This window comes from Phodopus roborovskii, unplaced genomic scaffold (assembly GCF_943737965.1).
Source record: "Phodopus roborovskii unplaced genomic scaffold, PHOROB, whole genome shotgun sequence".
NCBI classification, from domain to species: domain Eukaryota; kingdom Metazoa; phylum Chordata; class Mammalia; order Rodentia; family Cricetidae; genus Phodopus; species Phodopus roborovskii.
This window is the reverse complement of record NW_026126516.1, coordinates 11,046,934-11,070,316: the sequence shown is the minus strand read 5'-3', so window position 1 is coordinate 11,070,316 and position 23,383 is coordinate 11,046,934. Positions and strand designations below refer to the sequence as shown.

The window sequence follows — 23,383 nt, the reverse complement described above, 5'->3', positions numbered from 1 at the left end:
ATAGGTGGGACTAGGAGGCAAGGATGATTCTGGGAGACGTAGTAGAGAGCAGTCAAGATGTAGGCTGTGAGAGAAAAGATCTGGACCCTCTCTCTGGTAAGACCATGTGGAAACACTTAGATTGGAAGAAATGAGTTAATATTTAAGACTGAGCTAGTCAATAAGAAACGCTAGTAACTGGCCAACAGTTTCATAATTAATACACGGTGTCTGCATGTAATTTGGTTCTGGGTGTGGCTGTGGGTCCAGGCTGGCGGGAAAGTGCTCCTAACAACTCTCTAAGAGGTGGATACTGTTACCCTATTTCTAGATAAACACACACACCCGCATCCCCAATGTTAACCACATGACCTTTGTCTCTGGCAATACCCGTGCATGCATCATCTAGACACAAAAAGAAATAACAAAAAGCTAAGGGTCTGCCATCTCTCCAACATTTAATGCCCAACAAGAGCCCGTATCTCCACCATGCAGTGGCTCTGCAATCCGACCATTCCAGAGGTGGAAGAAATGAGTTCCAAAGCAGCATGGGCTACACAGTAAATCCCTGTCTTTAAAAACAAAACAAAAATTCCTAGCTTCTATAAAAAGTTAGGCAAGGGACTAGACACAGACTAAAAGCATGAGCCACCTTCTAACATGTCTTCTCTTGCCTTGAATGTTAATCACTAAGTGGCTGGGGAAGCGGGCACTTTCCATCTATTCATATTTTCTTTCTAGAACTATTTTCCAAGCTCTATGCTGGCAAGGACCGTGTCATATGACCTTTGTCTTAGATAAATTTCTATTGCTGTGATAAATAGCATAACCAAAAGCAACTTAGGGAAGTCAGGGAAGGAATTCAAAATAGGGACCTGGAGGCAGGAACTGGAGCAGAGACCATGGAGGAGTACTACATACGGGCTTGCTCCTCATAGCTGGCTCAACCTGCCTTCTTGGAGCACCCAGAACTATCTGCCCAGATATAGTACAGACTGCCCAAAGTGAGCTAGACCCTCTTACACCAATCATCAATCAAGAAAATGCCCACAGGCTTACCCCAGGCCAGTCTGGCAGGGGCATTTTCTCAGCTGAGGGTCCCTCTTCACAAAAGACTCTGGTTTGTGCCATGTTCACATAAACTGGCCAGTGTAACGTTTTTACCTCCATAACACCGAGCCAACTTCCAATTTAAAGAAAATATGGCAGTATCTGAAAGACAAAGCCTGGCAAGCAGAATTTAAATGTGCTGGGAAATCAAGAACCAAACAGCAAAGTGAAGATACACGAATGGAGAAGAACACTAACAATTGCTCTGGTAGACACCTCCTGGTTGGCTGGAGTTTTACACACACTGGCATGCCAATGCTGCCTGTTCTAACAACAGCACCAGTCTGTCCAATGGTGTTGCCAGGTGTTGTTCTGAGTTCAGAATGTTTCTGGATTTTAAGAAAGGAAATATTTTGTGTTATACACTATATAGCACTCCCAGGTAATTCTGGGGTAACATCCAGAAGAAAGCACATTAACCATCTGCAGAGAAATACAGACAGTCACATGATTCACATGGAGGGGAACAGAGTCTAAGGCGCCTCACGTAAGTTCATGTCAGATGGCACAAACCTATGGAAAATTTTGTTCTCAGAGGTTCTGGAGTCTCGAAATTGTGGGTGAGGGGCTGGGTATCTGCATATTCACACTCATTTCCCAAGCAAGGGCCAGAGGTTAAGGAAGTCTGGCTACTTGCTCAGATTCATGCATGCTTTGGAGGACAGGGCTTGACTCAGACATGCAATGCAATACAGTGCTTCTCACACTGAGAGTAAAGGAGCTGTGATGGGAGCTATGGATCCTGCAGACCTGTGCTTCCGTATTTCTCAAGAATCAAACAAAGAGCATTCTTCATATAGCAGTGTTCTTAGCCTGGGAATTCTTTAAAGTGATTTTTTTTTTTTTTTAAAAAAGACAGCATCTCATAATGGAGCCCAGGCTGGTCTCAAACTATGACCCATCCTCATACCTCCACCTCCTGAATATTCAGAGTTCAAGATAGAGACACCACTCAGTAATAAAGCACTTGCCCAGCATACATAAGACCTGGGTTCAATTCTCAACACCACACACACAATGGCAGGTATATGCTACCATGCCTTTTTCAAAGAACCACCAAACTCCTATTTCTGGTCTTCCCTGATAGAATTGATCTGGAGTAGAGTCCACATTTTTGTGGTTATTTATGACAGCTGCAATGTGCGGTCAGGATTCAGAAATACCAGACCAAACTATTCAAAGCTGCTGTTGTGAAGCAAGCCTGAGAAGGCAGCCTGCATGTCTTGTCAGGGAGTCCCCTTGGAATCCATACTTCCATCCGAGAAGCTGGAGGTTTCCAACGATGACCACGAGATGACATTAAACTCTTCAGGGACAGAAGATCTCCAACATAAAGACTCTAGATCATTTGCATTTTTCCCTTCCTCTGAACCCAATGTACTTCTAGACCTACCTCCCAAAGGTCATCAAGTCCACCAACAGGCATGTAAATGTGAGAGGGACACACTGCTGCCTGGCAGCTGAAACAAGTAGCAGCAGAAGGGAAAGTTTTAAGTTATGTTGTTGCTACTTTGTAGACATTCGCTCATAATTAATTGAGTAGAATCTGTGAATTTTACAACTATGCTCACAAAATCCTAACCTCAAAATAGACCTTAAGTTCACCTAGCCAGCTCCTCTAACATCAAGTATCCAAATGGAGCCTTCTAAACTACAAATCTGACCCCAACATTGCCACCCTCTTTTAAAATTTGCACTATTATTATTCTATGTCTCTAAATGTTTTTGCCTGCATGTATGACTGTGTACCATGTGCATGCCTGGTACCCATGGAACCCAGAAGACCATGTCAGATTCTCTAGACTTGGACTTACAGTTTGTGAACTGCCATGTGTGTACTGGAAAATGAACCCAGGTCCTCTGGACAAACAATCAGTGCTCTTAACCACTAAGCTATATCTCCAGCCTCCACTAACCTAACTCATAACTCTGTGTTCAATAGTCCAAATTGGCCACAGTCTCCCACACCTGTCTTAGGTCATTCCTTCTGCCTTCCATGTGAGCTCTCTCCCAGTTTCCACCCAACACCAGTTCTCTAATGAAGCTTATTTGGTAAAATTTTCCACCTAGCCTGATCTAAGCATTAGCTTGCTAGCTTAGCTTATGATCTGAGTACTCTGTTTCCATTCTACTAACTTTTACATAAAGTACAATATTCCAAATTCAGTAGCTTAATACATGTTGAATTACAAATGTTTGGTAGGCACCTTCTCTCTCTGAATAGAAAAATGTAACTTTAACCTTAAATATCTTTTGTTTTGTTGTTGTTTCTGTTTTTTGGTACAGGATTTCTCTGTATAACAGCCCTGGCTGTCCTGGAACTCAAGAGATCCATCCACCTACCTCTGCCTCCAGAGTGAGGGGAATAAAGTCATGCACTACCACTGCCTGACTTAAATAGCACTTTTTATCTTTGTGGTAAATATTTTTGATGAGCTCATTATTTTATTGCCACAGTAACTGTGAAAGTCATCTAGATATGGCTAAATCTTAAGACCCTCCCAAGAAAACGGGTTTCAACATGGGCTACATGAATTGCCAAAAGTCACAAGGATTGGTGGCCCCCTTGGCTGCTGGCGCCCTATTTCCCTTCAATCTTGTCCCTTCACCACGCAGCCTTATCCGGCAAGAAGGCACTAGCCCTAGAATTTTCTTGTAGCTATGACCAAAGGCCTGTGTCAAAAAGGAAAGAAAGAGTTTATTCTAGCTTACTTCTGAGGATGCAATCCATCATGGCAAGGAAGGCATGGACAGGGAAGTGAGACACCCGTTACACTATTGCATACAGCCAGAAAACTGAAAGAGACAACCTTGGTACTCAACCGGCTCGCTCTTCTCGTGTGTGTGTGTGTGTGTGTGTGTGTGTGTGTGTGTGTAACTTGGTACAAAACCCTATCCCATGGGTCTGTGCCACCCACACAGAGGGTGGTTGTTCCCTCCTCAGCTAACCTTCTCCAGAACCTCCTTCACAGACACACCCAGGTCTGTTCCCTACTTGATTTAAACCCTGTCAAGTTGAGCATCATAATTCCATGTCTCTTTAATTTGACACCCAAATTATATGTCACATTAATTCAAACATTCCACCTCTGGCTCCTAAAGTTTGTTTTTAATCTCACAATGAAAATACATTTGGTCTATCCCTTCCATCTCTAAAGTTCCCATAGTCTTTTAACAATCCCACAAACAGTCTATCCTGAGACTCAAGACAATCTCTTATCTTTGAGTCTATGTTAAAAAAAAAAAAAAAAAGTTTTAAAAAGGTAGATAGTCACAATATACAATGGCACAAAATAAACATCTCCCACATCAAAATGGAGGATTGGGAGCATGGCAAACAGACATCAGACCAAAGCAAGCTCAGTATTCCACAAGGCAAACATAAGACCTGAGGCTCCCTGTACAGAAAGGGAGTCTCAGTTGCATCATCTGGCCCGATGGCTTGAGTCAGCTGGATCAGTGGCAGCACTGGAATTTCAGTTGGGCCATCTGCCCCACACATAGCCTCTCTGGCGGCCTTCTTCATTCTTTGGCCCCCATTGTTATTAGGAGACATTCCATGGACAACCTCAAAGCTCCGACATCTTGGGGTCTCAGATGCAATCCAGGCTTCACCATCACAACTTCCCACCATGACCTCTTGCAGCTTCACTGTAGGGAATCCAATCCTACCACACACTGTTTGGTTTCCGCAAGCTGCCTTCATTACCTCCTAATTCTTGCATTTTTCATGCCTGAAAAACACATGACCAATAATGCCTAGTCCTGTTGCCAGCTGAAGATACAGTCTGGCCCCCTTCTACCACAGCTATACTGGTTTCTCTGTGCCTTGAGGGCTGAACCTGGGAGAACACTTCTCTAGAGATCTGTTTTCAAGCAGGGAATCCCTTCCTTGGCATCAGCAATCTGGTCTCTTTCAAATGAGTTTGCACTGTCATTAATTCAAGCCCTCTGGTGGGTGGAAGGGTCTACTCTCAGGACAGGGCTCCTCTACTGTCTCTGCATATGCTGAGGGCTCTCTGATGGTGCTTCACTTGTCAATAGGCATAGCTGCATCTTCCACACCACCCTCCACTGAAACTCAACCAAACTCCTGTCTTCAAACTACACACATTATCTTTGCTTTTTCCCACTGTAAATCTGAGAAAAAGGAGTAAACAGTAATCATGCCAACCTTGATGTTATGCTGTCTTAAAATTCCTACACCAGCTGGGCGTGGTAGTAAGCAACATAAAACCCAGCACTAGGAAGGTAAAGGTAAGGAGGAGCTCTGTGGCCAGCTTGATCTACATAGTAAGTTCCAGGACAACCGGGACTACAGAGAGCCCTCGGCTGAATAAACAAATAAATCCCTACACCAAACAACTTATTGTATTTAAATTTGGCCTCACTCAAAAATTTTAGAGCACGAACAAAAAAAGTAGCCAGAATTTTTTTTGGGGGGGGCAGTGCAGAATGTAACAAGAATAGCCACCAGCCCAGTTCCCAGTAGGGTCCTTGTTTCCCCTAGAACCTTCTGAGCACAGTCTTTACCATCTGCCTTTCTGTTACCATTTGGTCTTCCAGTTTTGCCAGCATGGCCCATTAAGACCTGGTTACAGCACCCCAGGGTTTCTCTAGCCCACAGTTCCAAACTCTTCCACATTCTTCCCCCCAAACTAGTTACAAAGGCCTGTGAACCGCAGGGCCAGATCTACCCATGGCCACAGCCCCACCCATGGCATCACTGTTCTGTACTGACTACTTTCTAACTGCTGTGATCAAAGTTCTGACAAAAAGCAACTTAAGAAAACAAGTGTCTGCTTTATCTAATGGTTTAAAGGGTATACCGTGCCGTGGCAGCACAGGCACAGGAGTCAGCAGAATGAGGTAAATGGTCACAGAGCATCTGCAGGAGAGGCAGAGAGAGATGAATGCTGGTGCCCAGGTGGCTCCTTTCCTTTCCCCTTTGTACTCAGCCCAGAGCCTCAGGTCCATGTGTTGGTGCCACCCACATTCAGAGTTGCTGTTGTCCCCTCAGGTACTCCTGTCTGGGAACGACATCACAGACAGACCCAGGGGTATGCTTACTAGGTGATTCTAAATCCAGACGAAGTTACCATGAAGATTAACCATCACACCCCTCTACCCCAACACTCCAGCCTCCACTCACTCACACAATGCACATTTCCAACACTGAGAAACAGGTCCATTACATAGGTCAGGTGTGGTGGTACATGCCTTTGATCCTAGCACTCAGAGGCAGAAGTCAACACAGCGAGATCTCTATGAGTTTGAAGTCAACCTTGTCTACATAGCAAGTTTCAAGCCAGCCAGGACTACATAGTGAGACCGTGTCTTAAGAAAAAAAAAGAAAAAAGAAAAGAAAAGAAAGAAAGAAAGAAAGAAAAGGAAACAAGAAAAAAAAAAAGCTACTGGACAGATTTGGGAGGAATTCAAGGTGATTCTTAGCTACACATTCAGTTCAAGGCCAGTCTAGACTAAATGTGACCATGTCTCAAAAAGTTGTTCTTTGTTTGTTTGGTTAGTTGGTTTTTTTGTTTTGTTTTGTTTGTTTAAGTCATGCCTAAAGCCGGGTAGTGGTGGCCCATGCCTTTAATTCCAGTACTTGGGAGGCAGAGACAGGTGGAGCTCTGTGAATACAAGGCCAGCCTGGTTTACAAAGCCAGTTCTTGGGCAGCCAGGGTTACACAGAAAACCTGCCTCAAAAAACCAAAAAGCCATGCCTAGAAAAACTGAAGGTCAAAGCTTTATTTATGGAGGTGTAGTCACACGGAAGAACTCTCACACAACTTTTCACAGGTTAAATCATACCTGATGGGTTCCACTTCAAGCGTAAGTGACTAAAACCTGAAGCAGTCCCTAAGAGTCCCAGGAAAAAAATAAAAGGTTAACGATGTAAGTATATGTTAAATCAAGGCAAGGCATGCTGTAAGAACCAGCATGAGAAGTCAGGCATATTGAGGGCGTGCACCACTGCACAACATGCTGTTGTCCTGCACCTCTCTTACCATCCCGCCCAAAGACTAATTACCCAACTTCAGCCCCCACACTGGTCAGACCTAGGCCACAGTCACCAACCACACTGTGGTATAGAAAATCCTGAAGGCAGTAGTGAATGAACAAAGTACATGATATCAAATAACATGGCCAGAGGATTACAGAAAGCAAATATTTTGTCCCATATGATATTCCAAAAAGTGATAAACTTAAGCAATTACAAAAAATTAAAAGCAGGCACCCTATTCAAAACATACATTTATAACTGTACTGTGGCAAGAGACCTCAGCCCATGTAGACCAGAAGTTCTCGGTCTCAGGAATCACAGGAGGGGAAGTAGAAGAACCCAGGATTCCCTGAAATCCCTCAGCTATTCTGATGTGTCACACACTTGCAGAAGAACATGTTCTTCATTCATGCTTTTGGCACTGAAGGCAAGATGCCTAGAAGTGACTTGTACTGGAGACTTCCTGGCCAGAAATGTTGGGGCTCTTTGTGCAGATGCAAGCAAGCATGACTCCTCCCTCATAGATTCCAACACACTATGGCATGAGACATACTTCTGGTTTCATTATTTAACTCTACTCCCTCATTCCCCTGTGACATCATCATATGAGCTCGCTCAGATAGTGTCTCAGCTATCAGCTGAAATAGACTGAGAAGGCAAGAGCCACCGAAAATGAAACATTCATATTGGAGCTGATGCACAGACCTCTGTGCACACTAACCAATCCCATCCTTTTATATACTCTAACAAGTCTAAGGAATTTGCTAAAATGATCTACATGAAAAGGAAATTTATTGTATGCAGGCATTCTATTATTTTCTCAATGAAGCTTAAGAACAGACAGAAATACTGGCCATGTATGGTGGCACATGTTTTTAATCCCAGCACTTGGGAGGCAAAAACAGGCAGATCTCTGAGTCTGTACACCAGCCTGGTCTACAGAATGAGTTCCAGGACAGCCAAGGCTACATAGAGAAATCTGACTTGAAAAACCAAAAGAACAGAGAAGAATGCAACTTAATTTCTAGCACAAGTGTCGACTGAGCTTGTTAAATCAACTCATAGGAAGGAAAGGGTCACAGATCCAAAGCTGCACCCAAACCACTCATCACAAATGAAAGACCAGAGGCCAATGCTGAGCCCACCCTAGGGGTGCACCCTAAGATCCCTCCACTTGGAGTGAAAAGCAGGAGGGATTACACCTGCATGGTCAGCCTGATCCCTCCTGATCCGTAATGATACACAGTTGTCATTGTATGAATGGGGACACTTTAGAGTTTCCTTTACTGAATCCATTCACAGGTTTATCTGGCAGCACTGAGGAGCTCATGCTGCTAAGCATCATACATACAGTGGTGGGTGGTCACAAATCCTTTACACTCTTCTCATCCTACATCCCACCCTTAAGTCTGGGATAACACTGATTTCCAAACTCGGGCATAAGAAAGCAGCTCTTTAGAAAGCTCACTGTCTAGGAGTTCTGAGCACCCACACTCAACAACAGCAGCAGCAGGAGACCTGAGACCACAAAGGGAAAAGAGAACACTACTCTAGACCTTCCAAGCACTCAGGCACGTAAGTGCAAGCTCTGGATCCTGAAGACCAGATCAGCCACCAGACATCCCAGTGAGTGACTTCGATCAGTGCCACCTGGAACAGAAGAACCAAAATAAGTACACCTTTCTTCTATCAAGGATCAAGGGCACCGTTAGTTCTCTCCCTGGCTTTCTACTGGTAGACACTGGATGATGGAGGTAATGTCAGTTATTAAGGGAAACTCCTAGCCTTAGAGCCAATACTATAGTCATGTGTTGGGAAGTATGGGAAATAAGAAGCTATGTCTGCTTTGAACACTCCTAGAATTTTCTATATTATTGGAGGTTATTGGGGAAGCCAGGTAACAAAATTCTATATAAAAATGATATAACTTTTGGTGCCTTGATAACAAAGCAAAAGATATCAGAAGAAAACAAAACTACAAACCACTCTTCCTTATGAACATAAGCACAAATGTCCTCAGAACTGTGGCACATTATCCAATAACTATTAAAAGAATTGCATACACAACAAATCAGGATTTGCCTCAGGGATGCAAGGATGGTTCAATAGACACAATCACCAGGACTAGAAGAACAACAAATAAGTCGGTAAAAGTGCTTGCCATGCAAGCAGGAGTACCTGAGTTTGATTCCACCACATATAAGGCATGTGCACAGGCAAGTGACTTGCTGACCAGCCAGCCTAGTCTAACTGGCAAAACTCAAGAAAGAAGGTGATTTTGAGCTTCAAGTGCTTCCACAAACAAACATGCACACAGATTTATACATACACACACAAATATGCATAGGCTTATACACACACAAAATCACTGTAACAGTATACTAATAGGACAAAGAAAAAATACATGCTTGATGTATGAACTCACAGAGGTAATACAAACTGACACTAAGGGGTGAAGGTAAAGATAAAACTCATGAATACAGAACAAAGCAGAAGCTGCTACTGATCCAGCTGACATTGATCCTGCACTGCCTCCCTGCCGCTTGGTGTCCACCATGCCAAACAGGAGCCGGAGCAAGAGAGAGCGTTCTTCCTCCTCTAGCTTTTGTAGTGCTCGCAGAGCACCCCAGCCACGCCCTAAGGCCGGTACCCCCAAAGCTATTGGCAGAAAGAGTTCCCACAACACATGGTCATTCTCAAACTACAGAAGGACTTGACAAAATTCAACAACCCTGGGAAGTGGTGGTGAACACCTTTGATCCCAGCATGCAGGAGGATCTCTGTGAGCTGAAGGTCAGCTCTGTCTACAAAGCAAGCTCCAGGACCACCAGGCCTACAAAGACTGTCTCAAAAACAAAACAAAACCAGCAAACTAGGAACAGACAGGAACAAAAACTTCTTTACTTTAACACTAACCACTACCCCAAGCTAGGAATCCAGGACCCCTACTCAGGCCACGCCCCACATTGAACCAGCAAGAGACTGACCCTGAGATGAGGAGCAATGCAAGGACGCTCATCTCCTCTGTGGTCCTCATCCCTACCCTGGGTACTTAAGATGGAATGATTAGGTGAGAAAAACACATAAAAGCATCAGGTTGGAAAGTGGATGTAAAATTATCTCTATTTGGATACAAAATGACTGAAAAATATCCCACAGGGGCCTAGAGAGATGGCTCACAGGTTAAGAGCACTGATTGCTCTTCCAGAAGACCTGGGTTCAATTCAGAGAACCCACACCATCTGTAACTCCAGTCCCAGGGAATCTGATGGCCTCTTTTGGCCTCTGTAAGCAATAGGCATGCACATAGTGCACAGATACACACACAACCAAATTTCCCACACATATTAAACAAACATCCCACAAAGTATTTGCTACAGGCAAGTGTAGCACATCAAAACAAAAAGAAGGAAAAAAGTTGTGTTTTTATACATCACTAGCAGCAATCCAAAAATGGAAATAAAGAAAATAATTCTATTTACAGTAGAACCCACAAAGAACAAAATACTAAGGGATTAAAATGCTCAAGGAATGCAATGTCTAACCCTGAAGTCAACGGTACTGATGAAAGGGAGAGGAGAGGAGTGGAGTGTGGCTCAGCAGTAGAGTGTATGTCCAGCTCTCAAGGGGACCTCAGTTCAATCCCTAGCAGTGTGAAAGGCGGGGCTGGGAAGAAGGAAAAAAGGAAGGAAGGGAACTCAGAAAGCAAATGGGAAAACACCCATGTTCGTGGAGTGGAAGGCAGTACTAAGATGGTAACTTCAAAGCTGTCCAATTCAATGCAATCCCCATCAAAATTCCAGTAACCATTGTTACAGAAACAGAGAGGCAGCCCTTATAATTCACATGAAATATCAAGGGGCTCAGAGCTGTTGATAAAATACTGAAATGGAAAAGTCAGAATACTCTCATTTTCAAAGCTTACTACTTCAATATTTACTACAAAGCCACAGTCAAAACAGTATGGTGCCGACATCAGGACAGGCACACAGATTAAAAAGGACAGAAGTAAATGTTATATCTATAACCAACATGTTCTAAACCGTCTTCAAAAGTGGTTCTGGGGAAACTACATAACCGCCCACCCTCGCCCCCCAAAAATAAAGTGGGAACTCCTTCCTTGATCCATATACAAAAACAAACTCAAATTGAACCAAAGACCTACACATAAAAACTAAACCTATAAAACTCTTAGAAAACATAGTGGTAAATCCTAATGGTTTAGTAGTGGGTTTTTAGACTTGACACCAAAAGAACAAGTAACAAAAGAAAGAAAAAAAAATGAACTCCAATTAAAACTTTTGTGCAAAGGATACTATTGGCAAAATTTATGAAGCATTCTAGTAAATGGCAGAGAACAGTTGCAAGCCATGTATCTAAACGATTTCATGTCCATAATATATAAAGAGCTCTTATAACTCAACAAGAAAAAAGTCAGCCCAATTAAAGCAGAGACAAAGGGCTTAGACATTTAAAAAATATATACAATGGACACCAAGCACACAGAGAGACATTGAAAAATAACAAATGAAAATGACAATGATACAGTAATACACATACTAGAATAACAGAAGTTAGTGAAGATGTGCAGAAGCTGTAACACTGCTGGCAGTAGTAAATTAAACTAAGATGTGCAGTATTACCAGTGCTCTGTGAGATACAGCCAGAAGAAGACACACACACACAATTAAACACCTGCGTATGGCAACATTATTCCTAACAATGAAGAGGATGAAAACTAAATGTTCATAGGCAGATGAAGAAAGTGCAAACACAGATGCTCAAGTATACATGCACACACACTGGACTTACTGTTATTCAGCCACTAAAGGAATAAAATACCAATACCTACTACAACTTGGATACACCTTAAAGACATTGCACAGACATAAATAATAACATTTATTGCACGATTACTTCACATGATATGCTAAGAATAAGAAAATCCAAGGGAACAGAGAACAAATTAGATCAGGGTTTGGGAAGAAGGGAGGGAAGTGATTGCTCAAGGGGTATGAGGTACAAGTTTTGAACTAGAAAGACCCAGTAGTTGAATGACATTTGAATACACTAAATACCACTGGACTACATACCTTAGAGTAGTTAATCATATATTATGTGAATTTTGTCTCAATGGAAGAAAATGTTGAACTATAATTTCTGGACTCATTTAACCAGTAATTGACAAAACAATCATATGCCAAAAACTTTCTTCATGTAGGTGATAAACTTTTTTTTTTTTTTTTTTTGCCATAATTGAAAAGAAGCAAGCTAAGAGATTATGCGAAGCATGGGTTATTTTAAGGGCGTTTTAGACTACCTTTCAAATATTTTAAGAGGCCTGAATAAATCAGAAAACATTATTCCTGATAAATAATGGGAAAGAAAAGATTAAAATACAACTTATCAAAATTCAATCATAGGCAAAAATTTCTTTCTTTAAAAAAAAAAAAAAAAAAACCAAAAACATGGGGATATCTAAATATAGATGTTCCTTTTATGTAAATGCAACGTGACTGGTTTCCAGACATCTGACCTTGTATTCTAAAGACTTTTGTAGCTGGGCATGATAGTTTATGCCTATAAGTTGACCACTTAACCTCAGAATGACATAGGAGAACTGCAAATCTCAAGGTCAGTCTTAACTACATAGTAAGGCTCTATCTCAAAAAAACTGAAAAAATGAAAGAAAAAGAAAATGGTCCAACAATGTTCTCCCTCAACCCATAATAGGAGGTATGCTCCATGAGAAGCTGCCTTTCACCTTGTTGAAAACACACAGAAAAGGAAAAAAGAGAGCAATTATCACTTCTTTTAAATTATTTTCTTGAGACAGGTCTTTAAATGTTCCAAGCTGGCCTCAAACTGATTCTGAAGCCCAGGCTACACAATCTCTCAACTCTCCTGCCTCTGCCTCGCAGGTACTGGGGTAGCTGTGGGCGCTATAATAACAGCAGGAGCCTTTTCCTAGAAGCCACCAAAATGTCTGAAGTGGAGCAGAAGACGCAGACCTACGACAAGTTCACCTACCCGCAGCGTGGACCTGGACCTATGCTAGGCATGTCCTGTGAGCAGCGGATGCTGCTGTACAGCTCCGACAGAAGAAATGCCTGCGATGGAAGCAGCACTGGCTACTCAAGCGCCTGAAAAAAGGCCAAGAAGGAGGCGCCGCCCATGGAGAAGCCCGAGATGGTGAAGACCCAAATGAGGGACATGATCATCCTGGACGAGATGGTAGGAAGCATGGTGGGCGCATACAACAGCAAGACCTTCAACCAGGTGGAGATCAAGCCAGACACCATGCGCCAAACTACCTGAGCGAGCTCTCCATTACCTACAGCCCATGAAGCACAGCCCGCCTGGCATCGGTGCCGCCTACTCCTCCCGGTTCATCCCTCTCAAGTAACTGGCCAACAAAGACTCATGTATACTAAGCCAGGCTTTGGTGGCACACACCTTTAATCCCAGCACTCAGGAGGCAGAAGCAGGCTTATCTCTGTGAGTTCGAGGCCAGCCCGGGCTACAGAGCAAGTTCCAGAACAGCCTCTAAAGCAATACAAAGAAACCCTGTCTCAAAACAACAACAAAGACTCATGTATAGTCAATAAATAAAAAGTAACAGCAGGAATTATCACTGTGGTATGCTAATTTCTCATATTCTATTACTTATCCCTTCTTTTTAACAATGTCTCTGTAAGTGGGTGTACACTCAAGTGAAGATGCCCTTGGAAGACAGATGCATCTGATCCTTCCAGGCGCTGGGAATTGAATTCTGGTCCTCTGCATGCGCAGTGCATGTTAAGTGCCGAGCCACCTCCAGCCCCACACTACTTCTCACTTTTAACCCTCACAATCCATTTTCTATTGTTGTAAAACACACATAGCGTAAGATTTACCATCTCAGCCATTTTAAACATTCAGTTGGGAGATGTGAAATCACAATGTACAGCGGTCACCAGGACCCATCTCCAGGGCTCTGCATTCCATTGATGAGAAATTAGTTTAGAGATGATGAGTAATCTGACATAAAAGTCAGCTAAAGGAATAACCAGAATTCAAATGATGTCTGACTCCTTTCATATGTGAATGTGTCTCATTTTTTTAAACAGATCTTTTTATTTGCTGGGCAGAGGTGGCACACACAGTTAATCCCAGCACTCAGAAGGCAGAGGTGGATCTCTGTGAGTTTGAGAACAGCCTGACCTACAGAGCAAGTTCCAGGACAGCCAGGGCTGCACAACAGAAACCCTGTAAACCCTGTCATCTCAGTCTCAGAGGTCAGTCAGGGACACACCAGAACTTCCTTGAGCCTGGAAGAGGCAGGGAAAATTCTGGACTCATTGATACCCTTGCTCACATACTTTTAACTAAAGTAACAGATTAAGCCTGTAACAATCCAGGGACTTGGGTTGAGCCCTAATGCCCAGCTGTAGTCTATGATTCCCCAGCCCTCCCTGGAGCAGGAACACTGACTGCCATGAAACAAGCCCCACACCTCTGGCCCATAAGTCTCTGGTCCTAACTGGCTCCAATCAAACACTTCACAGTGGTTCTAGCTGAACAGCCAGATTCTCTGAAGCAGCCAATATCACTTCCCTGCTAATTGAGGGAAGGCTTCTCTCTTTTAACTTACAGTCCCATGAGCCATCTGTAGTCATAATTAAATCTGAGATAAATGGGTGCTGAGCTATAGCCATGGTGCTCTCTACAGAGTGACCTGGCCTCGGGGACTTGTTCACCACTAACAAGCTAATGCTTGTAAAGGCACAGGACTAAATACTATCATTAGTACTAGCCTACTGGTTTAAATGTAAATTAAGAGAGATAAACAGGAAAGAAAACACATTAGTAAATCAGGTTAGGGACTGCTAAGCTATATGCACTGATTTTATTTCCCCTGCTGGGATGAAACCCAGGGCTTTGCGTGTGGTAGATTCTACCACTGAGCTCCAACCCCAGACCCTGCTAGGCTTGTTAAAGAATACAAGCACACCGGCGCTGCTGAGAAACTAGCCTAAAACACAGTAAAAGGAATGAAAACTGACTAGGGAAGGGGAAGCCAACACAGCCAAGCAAATGTCAGCAGAGAAAGGCTGAGTGAAAAAACTGCCCCAACAATCCAGTGTATTTGAAAAAACACTATATAGGAACAAAACAAAATCTACACCACAAAGCAACCCCCCCCCAGAAAAACCTACAACTGAACAAAATCTACAACGCATTGTAACCGGGCGCCTGTAACCTCAGTAGGTGGAGGCAGAGACAGGGAGAGCGCAAATTCCAAGCTAACCTGGGCTACACGGTGAGTGTGAGGAAGACTATCAAAAAACACCACAAACTGCCTGTCCTAAGGGCCCGCAGGTGAAAAGAAGCCTCTGGAAAAGACCTCTGCTCTTACTTTCTCTCCTGCAAAGGGACGAAGTTCCAGCCTCAGCAACTGGTCAGTTCCCTCTTCCTGTTTCTCTTCCCAGGAAGGGCGCCATGAAATCAACTCAGACTCATGGGAGAGACGTCAACTCTGTGGCTCCACTCACCAGTTCTTCATTTATGCTATCCTCCTGGAGCAGCTCCAAGAGAAACCCTGCACAGCATGTCACCCACACCCCACAGCACTTCCGTTCACCTGTCACAGCACCTACCATGTCCTGTTACCACCAACGTGTTCTTCTAGCTTGGTCATGGCATGGGAACTTTATGAGGCCAGAGCTCATTCAGTATCTTCTTACCTGACTTCTTAGCTTTAGATTTCCAGCATACTACATGCTCAAAAAAAGAAAGGAAGGAAGGAAGGAAGGAAGGAACGAAGGAAGGAAGGAAGGAAGGAAGGAAGGAAGGAAGGAAGGACAAAAAGAATATAGTTTGATTAAATACAGGTTGAAAAATCCCTTCTTCAATATACCTGGAAAGGCCAGGCAGTGACGACACACACCTTTAATCAGGAAGAAAAGGAAAGCAGATCTCTGTGAGTTCGAGACCAGCCTGGTCTACAGAGTGAGTTCCAGGACAGTCAGAGTTGTTTCACACAGAAGTCCTGTCTCAAAAACAAACAAAAAACAAAACCCCTGGAAGGAAAGTATTTCCAATGTGTGACATAGATTATGGGGGCTCCAAAGAGAGCCGTGTATAAACACAATGCATCTTTTGGAGAATCAATTCTACTAAAAGATTAGAAGCAGAGTATGTTTATATTAAAACAGATTACTGAGTCCAATATATCATTTACATTAAAATAAAATTTAATGTCCTTGTCCCATTCCTTCAGGAGATAAAAGTCCTAGAGAAAAGCCCTCTGAAACCTATACACTTAATTTACCCTATGAAAAAAGCTACAGCACACTGCATTAATACAAAAAGCAGAAATTTCCAATGTAAAGTTAGGACTTCTAAGCATTAGTGGGCAAAGCGTTCCCAAGAACTCATTTCCCTGTTCTTCCAAGAAAGTTAGAAGTTTGTACCAAAGTTGTTTTCCCTGCCAAGCTTGGTGGCACACCTTTAATCCCTGTATTCTGGAGGTAGACAGAGAGACAGCTCTGTCTCCTCAGCAAGTTCCAGTACAGTCATGGCTACATATAAAAAGCCCCTGTTTCAAACAGCAATAAGTAGTTTCCCACTGTGTAACTCCAGCTAATGTATCAGAGCAGCAGGACAAGGTAGCGGCATCCAGGAAAATGATCATTGGAGGAACTAGGTTTGCCCAAACAATACAGACTTGGAACCCAATGAAACACTATGGTCATCTGTCATTTCCTTCTCTTCCTACCTTGCAGAATCTGAATACAAACATTCACCAAGCACTTACCACGTGCCTGACCCTTGGTAGAAGGAGAAGAAGTGTCACAAGCACCTAATTATAATTACCTCCTGTGCATGCAGGCCTCCAAATTGGCATTAGCCTTCCAGAGTAATCTTGGAAAACCTCATCAAAAATATTGTGATGCATCAGGCATGGTGGCTCACTCACTCAGCACTAGGGAGGCTGAGACAAGAGGATTCCAAGTTCAAGAGCAGTCTGGGCTATATACAGAGACCCTGTCTCAAAAATAAACAAAAATCATCATGACTCCTAAAGATGTATTTCACCACTGGAATGCTGCTTACTACTGTCCAAAAGGTCATGTCATTCCACTTGGTTATTCAATCTAGCCTTTCTTGCCACTTAAGAGATGTCAGGCTTCTCATTAACATGGCATTATTGTCTGGATGTGTAATCAGTGTTTGAATTGGAGAGGAAATTGGGAAATCAGAATGGCAACTCTGATCTCTTTTTTAGTAAAATGGTCTCATGAGGAGTTACCAAATAGCCTCAGCTTTTTTTATCCTTTACACTTTTTATGAGGGTGAGAGGCACATGTGTGGAGGTCAGAGGGCAATCCAAAAAAGTCCGTTCTTTCCTTCTACCAACTCTTTCTTTTGACCATGAGTTCCAGGGATCAAACTCAGGTCATCAGGCTAACCTGCTGAGCCATCTTACTAGCTTCTAGTTAATTTTCAAATGGTTAAAACCAACATGAAACAAATCCTTTAAAAATGAACCCACAAGTGAAACACTGGGGACTGTGAGACAGCTCAGGAGTAAAGACACTTGCCACCCAAAGACGTAACTGTGCCCACCTGAACTCAATCAGCAGAACCCACGTGAGTATGCGTCCAACATTTCATCTCTTGAGAATTAAAATGTTCCAAGTCCACCAGTAAGGACCAGAGTGGTGGGTTTGGGAGAAGTGTGTTGTCTTACCCACCACCATGGGTTTTTGAAAATTTCTACTACAACAGTGATTCTGAAATGTGGGTTACAACCCATTGTGTGTAGCATATCATATATTTATATTACAATTCATAAGAGAAGCAAAATTGGTGCTGGAGAGAAGGCTCAGTGGTTAAGAGCACTGGCTGCTGAACCGGAGGTCCTGAGTTCGATTCCCAGCAACCACATGGTGGCTCACTACCATCTGTAATGATATCTGGTGCCTTCTTCTGGCATAAATTCATGCATGTAGACAGAGTACTCATATACATAAAATCAATAAGTTAAAAAAAAAGAGTAGCAAAATTACAGTTATGAAGTAGCAACAAAATAACTTTATGGTTGAGAGTCATTACCATGTGAGGAACTATATTAAAGGACTGAAGCATTATGAAGGTTGAGAACCACTGACCTACAAAGACAAACAGTAGGCACAGCAATGCGCTATGGCCCAAACTGGTGCCGCTGATCCATCCCCTCCAACAAACCGTGCTCTTCACTCAGGAGCAGAGGCAGGTGGATCTCTGTGAGTTCGAGGTCAGCCTGGTCTACAGAGTGAGTTCCAGGACAGGCTCCAAAGCCATATAGAGAAGCCCTGTCTCGAAAAAAACAAAACACAAACAAAAACAACCCAAGCTCTTTCGTGAGGGACAGCCAGACTACTCCAGCTCCAAATCACACAAAAGCCTGAAAGAGCTGGGGGGCAGCACAAGCAATAAACTGGCTATCCGCTACCAACACCACGTATTCCTGCAGGGCGCAGCAGGGCGGCAAGCTAACAGATCTCATCTGACACAGAAGGAAAGAGCCTCTTGCTGCCATCCTCAGAGCCCTACAAGTGGAACCAGATGTCCTAATACTGTGCTAAGCTGGGGTGCCTTTCCCAGACGCCTCCCTGACTAGTCCAGGCAACCAGGAGCTCCTCTCTTACAGTAACACAACCCCCACCCCATACTTGCAGACTTCTATACAACCCACTAATTCATTTCCTCCTACATATGTGGACTTTCCTTGCTTTTACTGGTCACTACTTGTATAACGAGTTACCTCTTTTGAGGGTGATACGGTGAGTTGGGTTTTCTTCACTCTTCCTTAGGGCCTGTCCTGGTATCACAGTCAAATCTTAAGTGGGTCCTGGCACTGCCCTTCACTGTGCACAGGGACCCAGGTATCCCAGATTTCGACAGATCACACCCCTAAAAGCAGGTGTTGTGTCTCACTCATCCTAGCAGAGTAACTAGATTATGGGAACGCTGGGTACATTAATTGAATGTTAATTAAATGAGCAAAAGACTCCCAAATCCCGGTTAATAATATCCCTGTCTGGATGCATCCTGCCCGAATGCCAATATGACTCCTTGGGGGTGGGGACAGAAGCCAACAGTCACTTGCACTAGTGAATCCCCTCCTGCCAGCTGACCCATGTCCATAGGCACCAAGTGTCACCAAACAAAGGCTCTACGTTTGAGAGGACCCTAGACTGGCCTCTCATCCTAGTTCTTTCCTGAATTATGCCAACAATAAAGGCTTTCCAAAATGAAACACACTTTGTATTTCTTTAAGAATCATAGAAATTATGCAAATAAATGTAATGTTTTCTTCTATACTTTTCCTTTTAGAATTGAATTTTCTTCTTTCTGTTAGCTCTTCTGGGACCACACCAATCCCCAGCTCTACTGCCTTCCTGTCTGCAGGCCTCTGGGCCTCCCTCACTCTGGCTCAGAGCCTAAGCACCATGCCATACTCAGGCCTCGGCTGCCACTCTCTGGTCACCTTCCAAATCCTCTGGCCTCACCTCCTCCCTCACTTAGGCTCTCTTCTCAGCTTCCCTCCCTTTCTGGAATGTGATGAGCATATGCATACACAACATCAACAAAAAAAAAAACAACTAATTCTTCTCCTGTAAATACTTAAAAAGATGCAGATAGGGGCTCTGACTCCACAAATCACACTAAGTCACCAGTCTTCTCTGTTAATAACCCTGAAATTGACCACTGAGGAGAAACTGAATTGTTGTGTAATACTTGATAGGTTAGCTCATCTGCTGTTTGGAGAGTCTTACTACACAAGATGAGAAAGCAAAGATGGGCAAATTTAATGCAATCTCCTTTGTGTGTTTGAGCTGGGACACTTCCTGTCCTTTGAATAAAGGACGGCTGTACACTATTTTGCCAGACACCCTACAATGATGCAGTATTTTCAGCAGGCCATTTTCCAAGACCTGGAATTTTAAGAGAATGATAAATCATGCTCATCTTTTGGGCTCATTAGCATATCTATCCTGACAATACCCCAGAAAGTCCTTCTTGACTGACACACTGATAATTTCCAAGGGATTCTAGCAGAAGTGTTTAGGAAAAAAAAAACAAAAATTCCCAAACACAGGGACAAATACCCAGTTAAAGGAAGCACTTCCTTCAGAAGCCAGTAAGAGTAGCAGAAACAACTGAGTGCTGCCTCTTTCCAATGGAATGTCTCTGCAGCCTTCTGGCTGAGGCCATCTTATTAATTCCAAAAAGAATGGATAGCATCCAAGACAAATAATTGGTCTTCTTTTCCCTCACAGAAAAATTCACATGGATGTCTTGTTTTAAAGATGCTGGGATTATCCCTGGCCAGCTCTCTGCTTCTCTGGCTTCTTACTGTGACAGCTGGAACTGAGGTGTCTGGATGAGACACCTGACATCTTAAACCTTGTCCGTGATGTGATGAGATCTCCTCAGCCAGTGAGGCTGGAACCCAAGGTCCATCTGGATTTCCATCCCCGGCTCCCATTCACAAGGATTTCTGACTCCTGGGATAAATCCCTCAGTTTTCACATGTAAAAGGTTCAATTTGCTTTGGCCGGGGAATTTTCACCTTCAGACTAATTCTTAATATTTAAGATGTCACAATATGGCGAAAAGGGAAACATTTCCTGTCCTTTGAATAAAGGACGGCTGTACACTATTTTGCCAGACACCCTACAATGATGCAGTATTTTCAACAGGCCATTTTCCAAGACCTGGAAAGCACTGTAAGATTAAAGCCCCTCTGAGGGTCCACCTGGACATTTCTACACATAAGCATTTTTCAGACAACACAAAGCAGCATTTCCAAATTTCACTTGTGCATCTAGCCACAGAAAATGCTACCAAAAAATAAATAAATAAACAAATAAATAAATAATTATGGCTTCTCTTCAGTTGTATGCTGTGAATGAATGTAAATCAAAACGCCAATACAACACTCGATATACCCTTTAAGACTACACACACACACACACACACACACACACACACACACACACACACACACCCTTCTATTTCATTCTCAAAACTGAGTCAAAAAGCTCAATGCAAAAAGCCATGAAAATAAAACCAGTTCCTTCAACCGATCATTCGTCTAAATGCTTAGATTTCAGGGCACGTCCACAACACTTCACCCATTTGCATTTTGTTGCCGTTTCGAATAAAAGGCAAAGAATTTTCCACGCAGAATTCTCTCTGAAGGTGTAATCCTGAAACCCCGCGTCCCCAGGAGGAGGGTGATGACAGTGTGGAAACGTGGCGAAACGTGCGTGAGCCATAGCCTGGCGCCTCCGGGACCTGCAAAGCCCCGCGGCAGGGATCGTTTTAATGACTCGCCCGTGGGGAGCCCACTCTGACCTTTGGTGTTAATCGAAGGTGGAAGGTGTGTATTCGGCCCCAGCTGGATCCCAGAACCGCCTGCCCTCCAGCCTCTCTGCAGCTCTCCGACTGTGAATCAGTCATTCATCTGCAGAGCAATGACTCAGTATAAACTTTTAAATAATGGCTCAAAAGCCCACCTCCACCAGCCAGGGCGAGCACGCTCGCCGATGCGGACGCCCTGACCCGATCGTTCGTCCCGCGCCAAAGCCCGGGGCCTCTGAGATGCTGACGGCTCAGCAGCCCTCGGGGCGGGCAGCTCCGGCGCGAGGCCTGAAGCGCCGGCGCCTGGGGCCCGGAGTCGGCCCCACACGCAAAGTTTCCAAAGTTGGGGCCGCGGCGGGCGGGCGGGCCGCGCCGCAGACGGTGAGGCGGCCGGGCCGGGCCCCGGGCCGCCGCCGGGATGGAGCCGCCCGCCCGCCCCGCCGCCCCGCCGCCCCGCCGCCCCGCCGTCCCGGCCCGCCGACCTTACCCCGCGGCCCGCCCGCTCGGCCGGCTCAGGGGCGCCGCGCGCATCCTCCGCCGTCGTCCGCAGCGTCCAGCTCCCCGGGCAGCCCCATGTCGGGGGGCGGGGAAGGGCCGGCGGCCGCCGCCGCCGCCGCCGTCGCCGCCGGCTGGAAAGTCCCTGCTGGGCTGCAACCCGGCTCGCGCACGCGGCGGCCGCCGGCCGCGCCGCCTCACGCACCCTCGCGCTGGCACTTCCTCTCGCGCGCTGGAAATCCCCGCGGGCCGCCGGCGCGCGCCCCGGCGCGCCCGCCCCGCCCCCGCCGCCCGCGCGCCTCCTCGGCCCCGCCCCGGCCCCGCCCCCTCCGTGCGCGCCCGCGCCCGTTGCTAGGGACCCTCGGCCCCGCGCTCGCCGCCGGCCTTAGCAACGGCGGCGCGCGCGCCCCGGCCCCCTCCGCGCGCGCGCCCTCGCGCCCCGCCCGCGGCCCGGCCTTTCCGGGTCAAAAAGCCAGCCGGGCGCAGTCGGGCGGGCGAAGAGGGCGCCCCGCGTCGTCGCCGCCGCCGCCACCTCGACGGGCGGCCCCGACGCCGCCGCCTGCTCCGGCTCCCCCACCGTCACATCACACCTGTGGAGGACGCCGGGCCGCGGGCGGCCGCTGACGCGCGCGCGGAGCACTCGGCCCCCGGCGGGGCGCGCACCTGCACACGGGCCGCCTCGGCTCCCGGAGCGAGGTCCAGCACAGTCCCTCCCTGGCTCCTCCACCCACCCAGGGGATGGGCCGGGGCCGGGGGCCGGGGCCGGGGCCGGGGCACTGCTCCAGGCCCCCGGCGTGGCCTCTCCCTGCCGGATCGCGGTCACCGAGCTCGCAGGGCTCCCCCAGATGGTCCCTCCTGCCATAGCAAGGCGGGAGCAAACGGGGGCCCGTCCTCAGCAAGGCCCGGCCCTCCACACCGCTTCCAAATCAGCTGGGAGCGGAGCGCACGCCCCCTCCTCGAGGGAGCTCGCAGGGTCCCTCGGCCGAGCCGGGGACCCGTGTGGCCAGCCTGCCACTGCCCCTCCACGTGCTCTGCCGTGAACACAGGCAGGAAGTCCAGCACCATCTCCCCCCCCCCCCCCGCTTAGCTCGTGGAATGTTCTAGAAGCCTAGATAGCCTGGCAGGACATCGCTGGATGCTTTCGCCAACAGGTGCCTGTGCCGGAGCCCGGACAGCCGCCCTGCTAGCCAGACTCAGCTAGGCAGTGGCGCCCCCACCTGGGCCACAAGGCCCGGGTCCTGAGTTAGACAGTTTAGATGGAGGGTCACACCGCAGCCACCGCGCTGCACGGCCCTGGTCAGGGTGGCCCTGGGCTCTGAGGCCTCGCCCCGTGTCCCCAGCCCTGTCCTGCGGCCTCGTGCCGTCCACTACCCAAATGCAGAAAGGCTCTCTTCT

General features: G+C 45.9%; 2 protein-coding genes and 1 pseudogene across 6 annotated transcripts in view; 2 read left to right on the top strand and 1 right to left on the bottom strand.

The window, feature by feature from the left end:
* Traf3 (TNF receptor associated factor 3) overlaps positions 1-22,108 on the bottom strand; it is a 100,543-nt gene extending 78,435 nt beyond the window's left edge. For 2 of the 5 annotated variants that reach the window (XM_051196636.1, XM_051196640.1), the window contains exons 1-2: positions 21,981-22,108; positions 21,488-21,596 (exon numbers count right to left, since the gene is read on the bottom strand). The gene's annotated coding sequence lies outside the window, so the exon portion shown is untranslated. Of the gene's footprint in view, positions 1-21,487; positions 21,597-21,648; positions 21,669-21,980 lie in introns of those variants that run through there. The other 3 variants (XM_051196637.1, XM_051196641.1, XM_051196638.1) reach the window with 2 other exon arrangements.
* On the top strand, positions 13,079-13,502 carry LOC127231160 (40S ribosomal protein S15-like; annotated as a pseudogene).
* Positions 21,632-22,612, top strand: LOC127231027 (proline-rich protein 2-like). Its single transcript, XM_051196400.1, has one exon. It carries the CDS (start codon positions 21,632-21,634, stop codon positions 22,610-22,612), a length of 981 nt encoding a protein of 326 aa, XP_051052357.1.
* The last annotated feature ends 771 nt before the right edge of the window (positions 22,613-23,383 follow it).

Coding starts and splice junctions, on each gene's coding strand:
- LOC127231027 (XM_051196400.1), top strand. CDS start 21,632: ATGGCTCAAAAGCCCACCTCCACCAGCCAGGGCGAGCACGCTCGCCGA.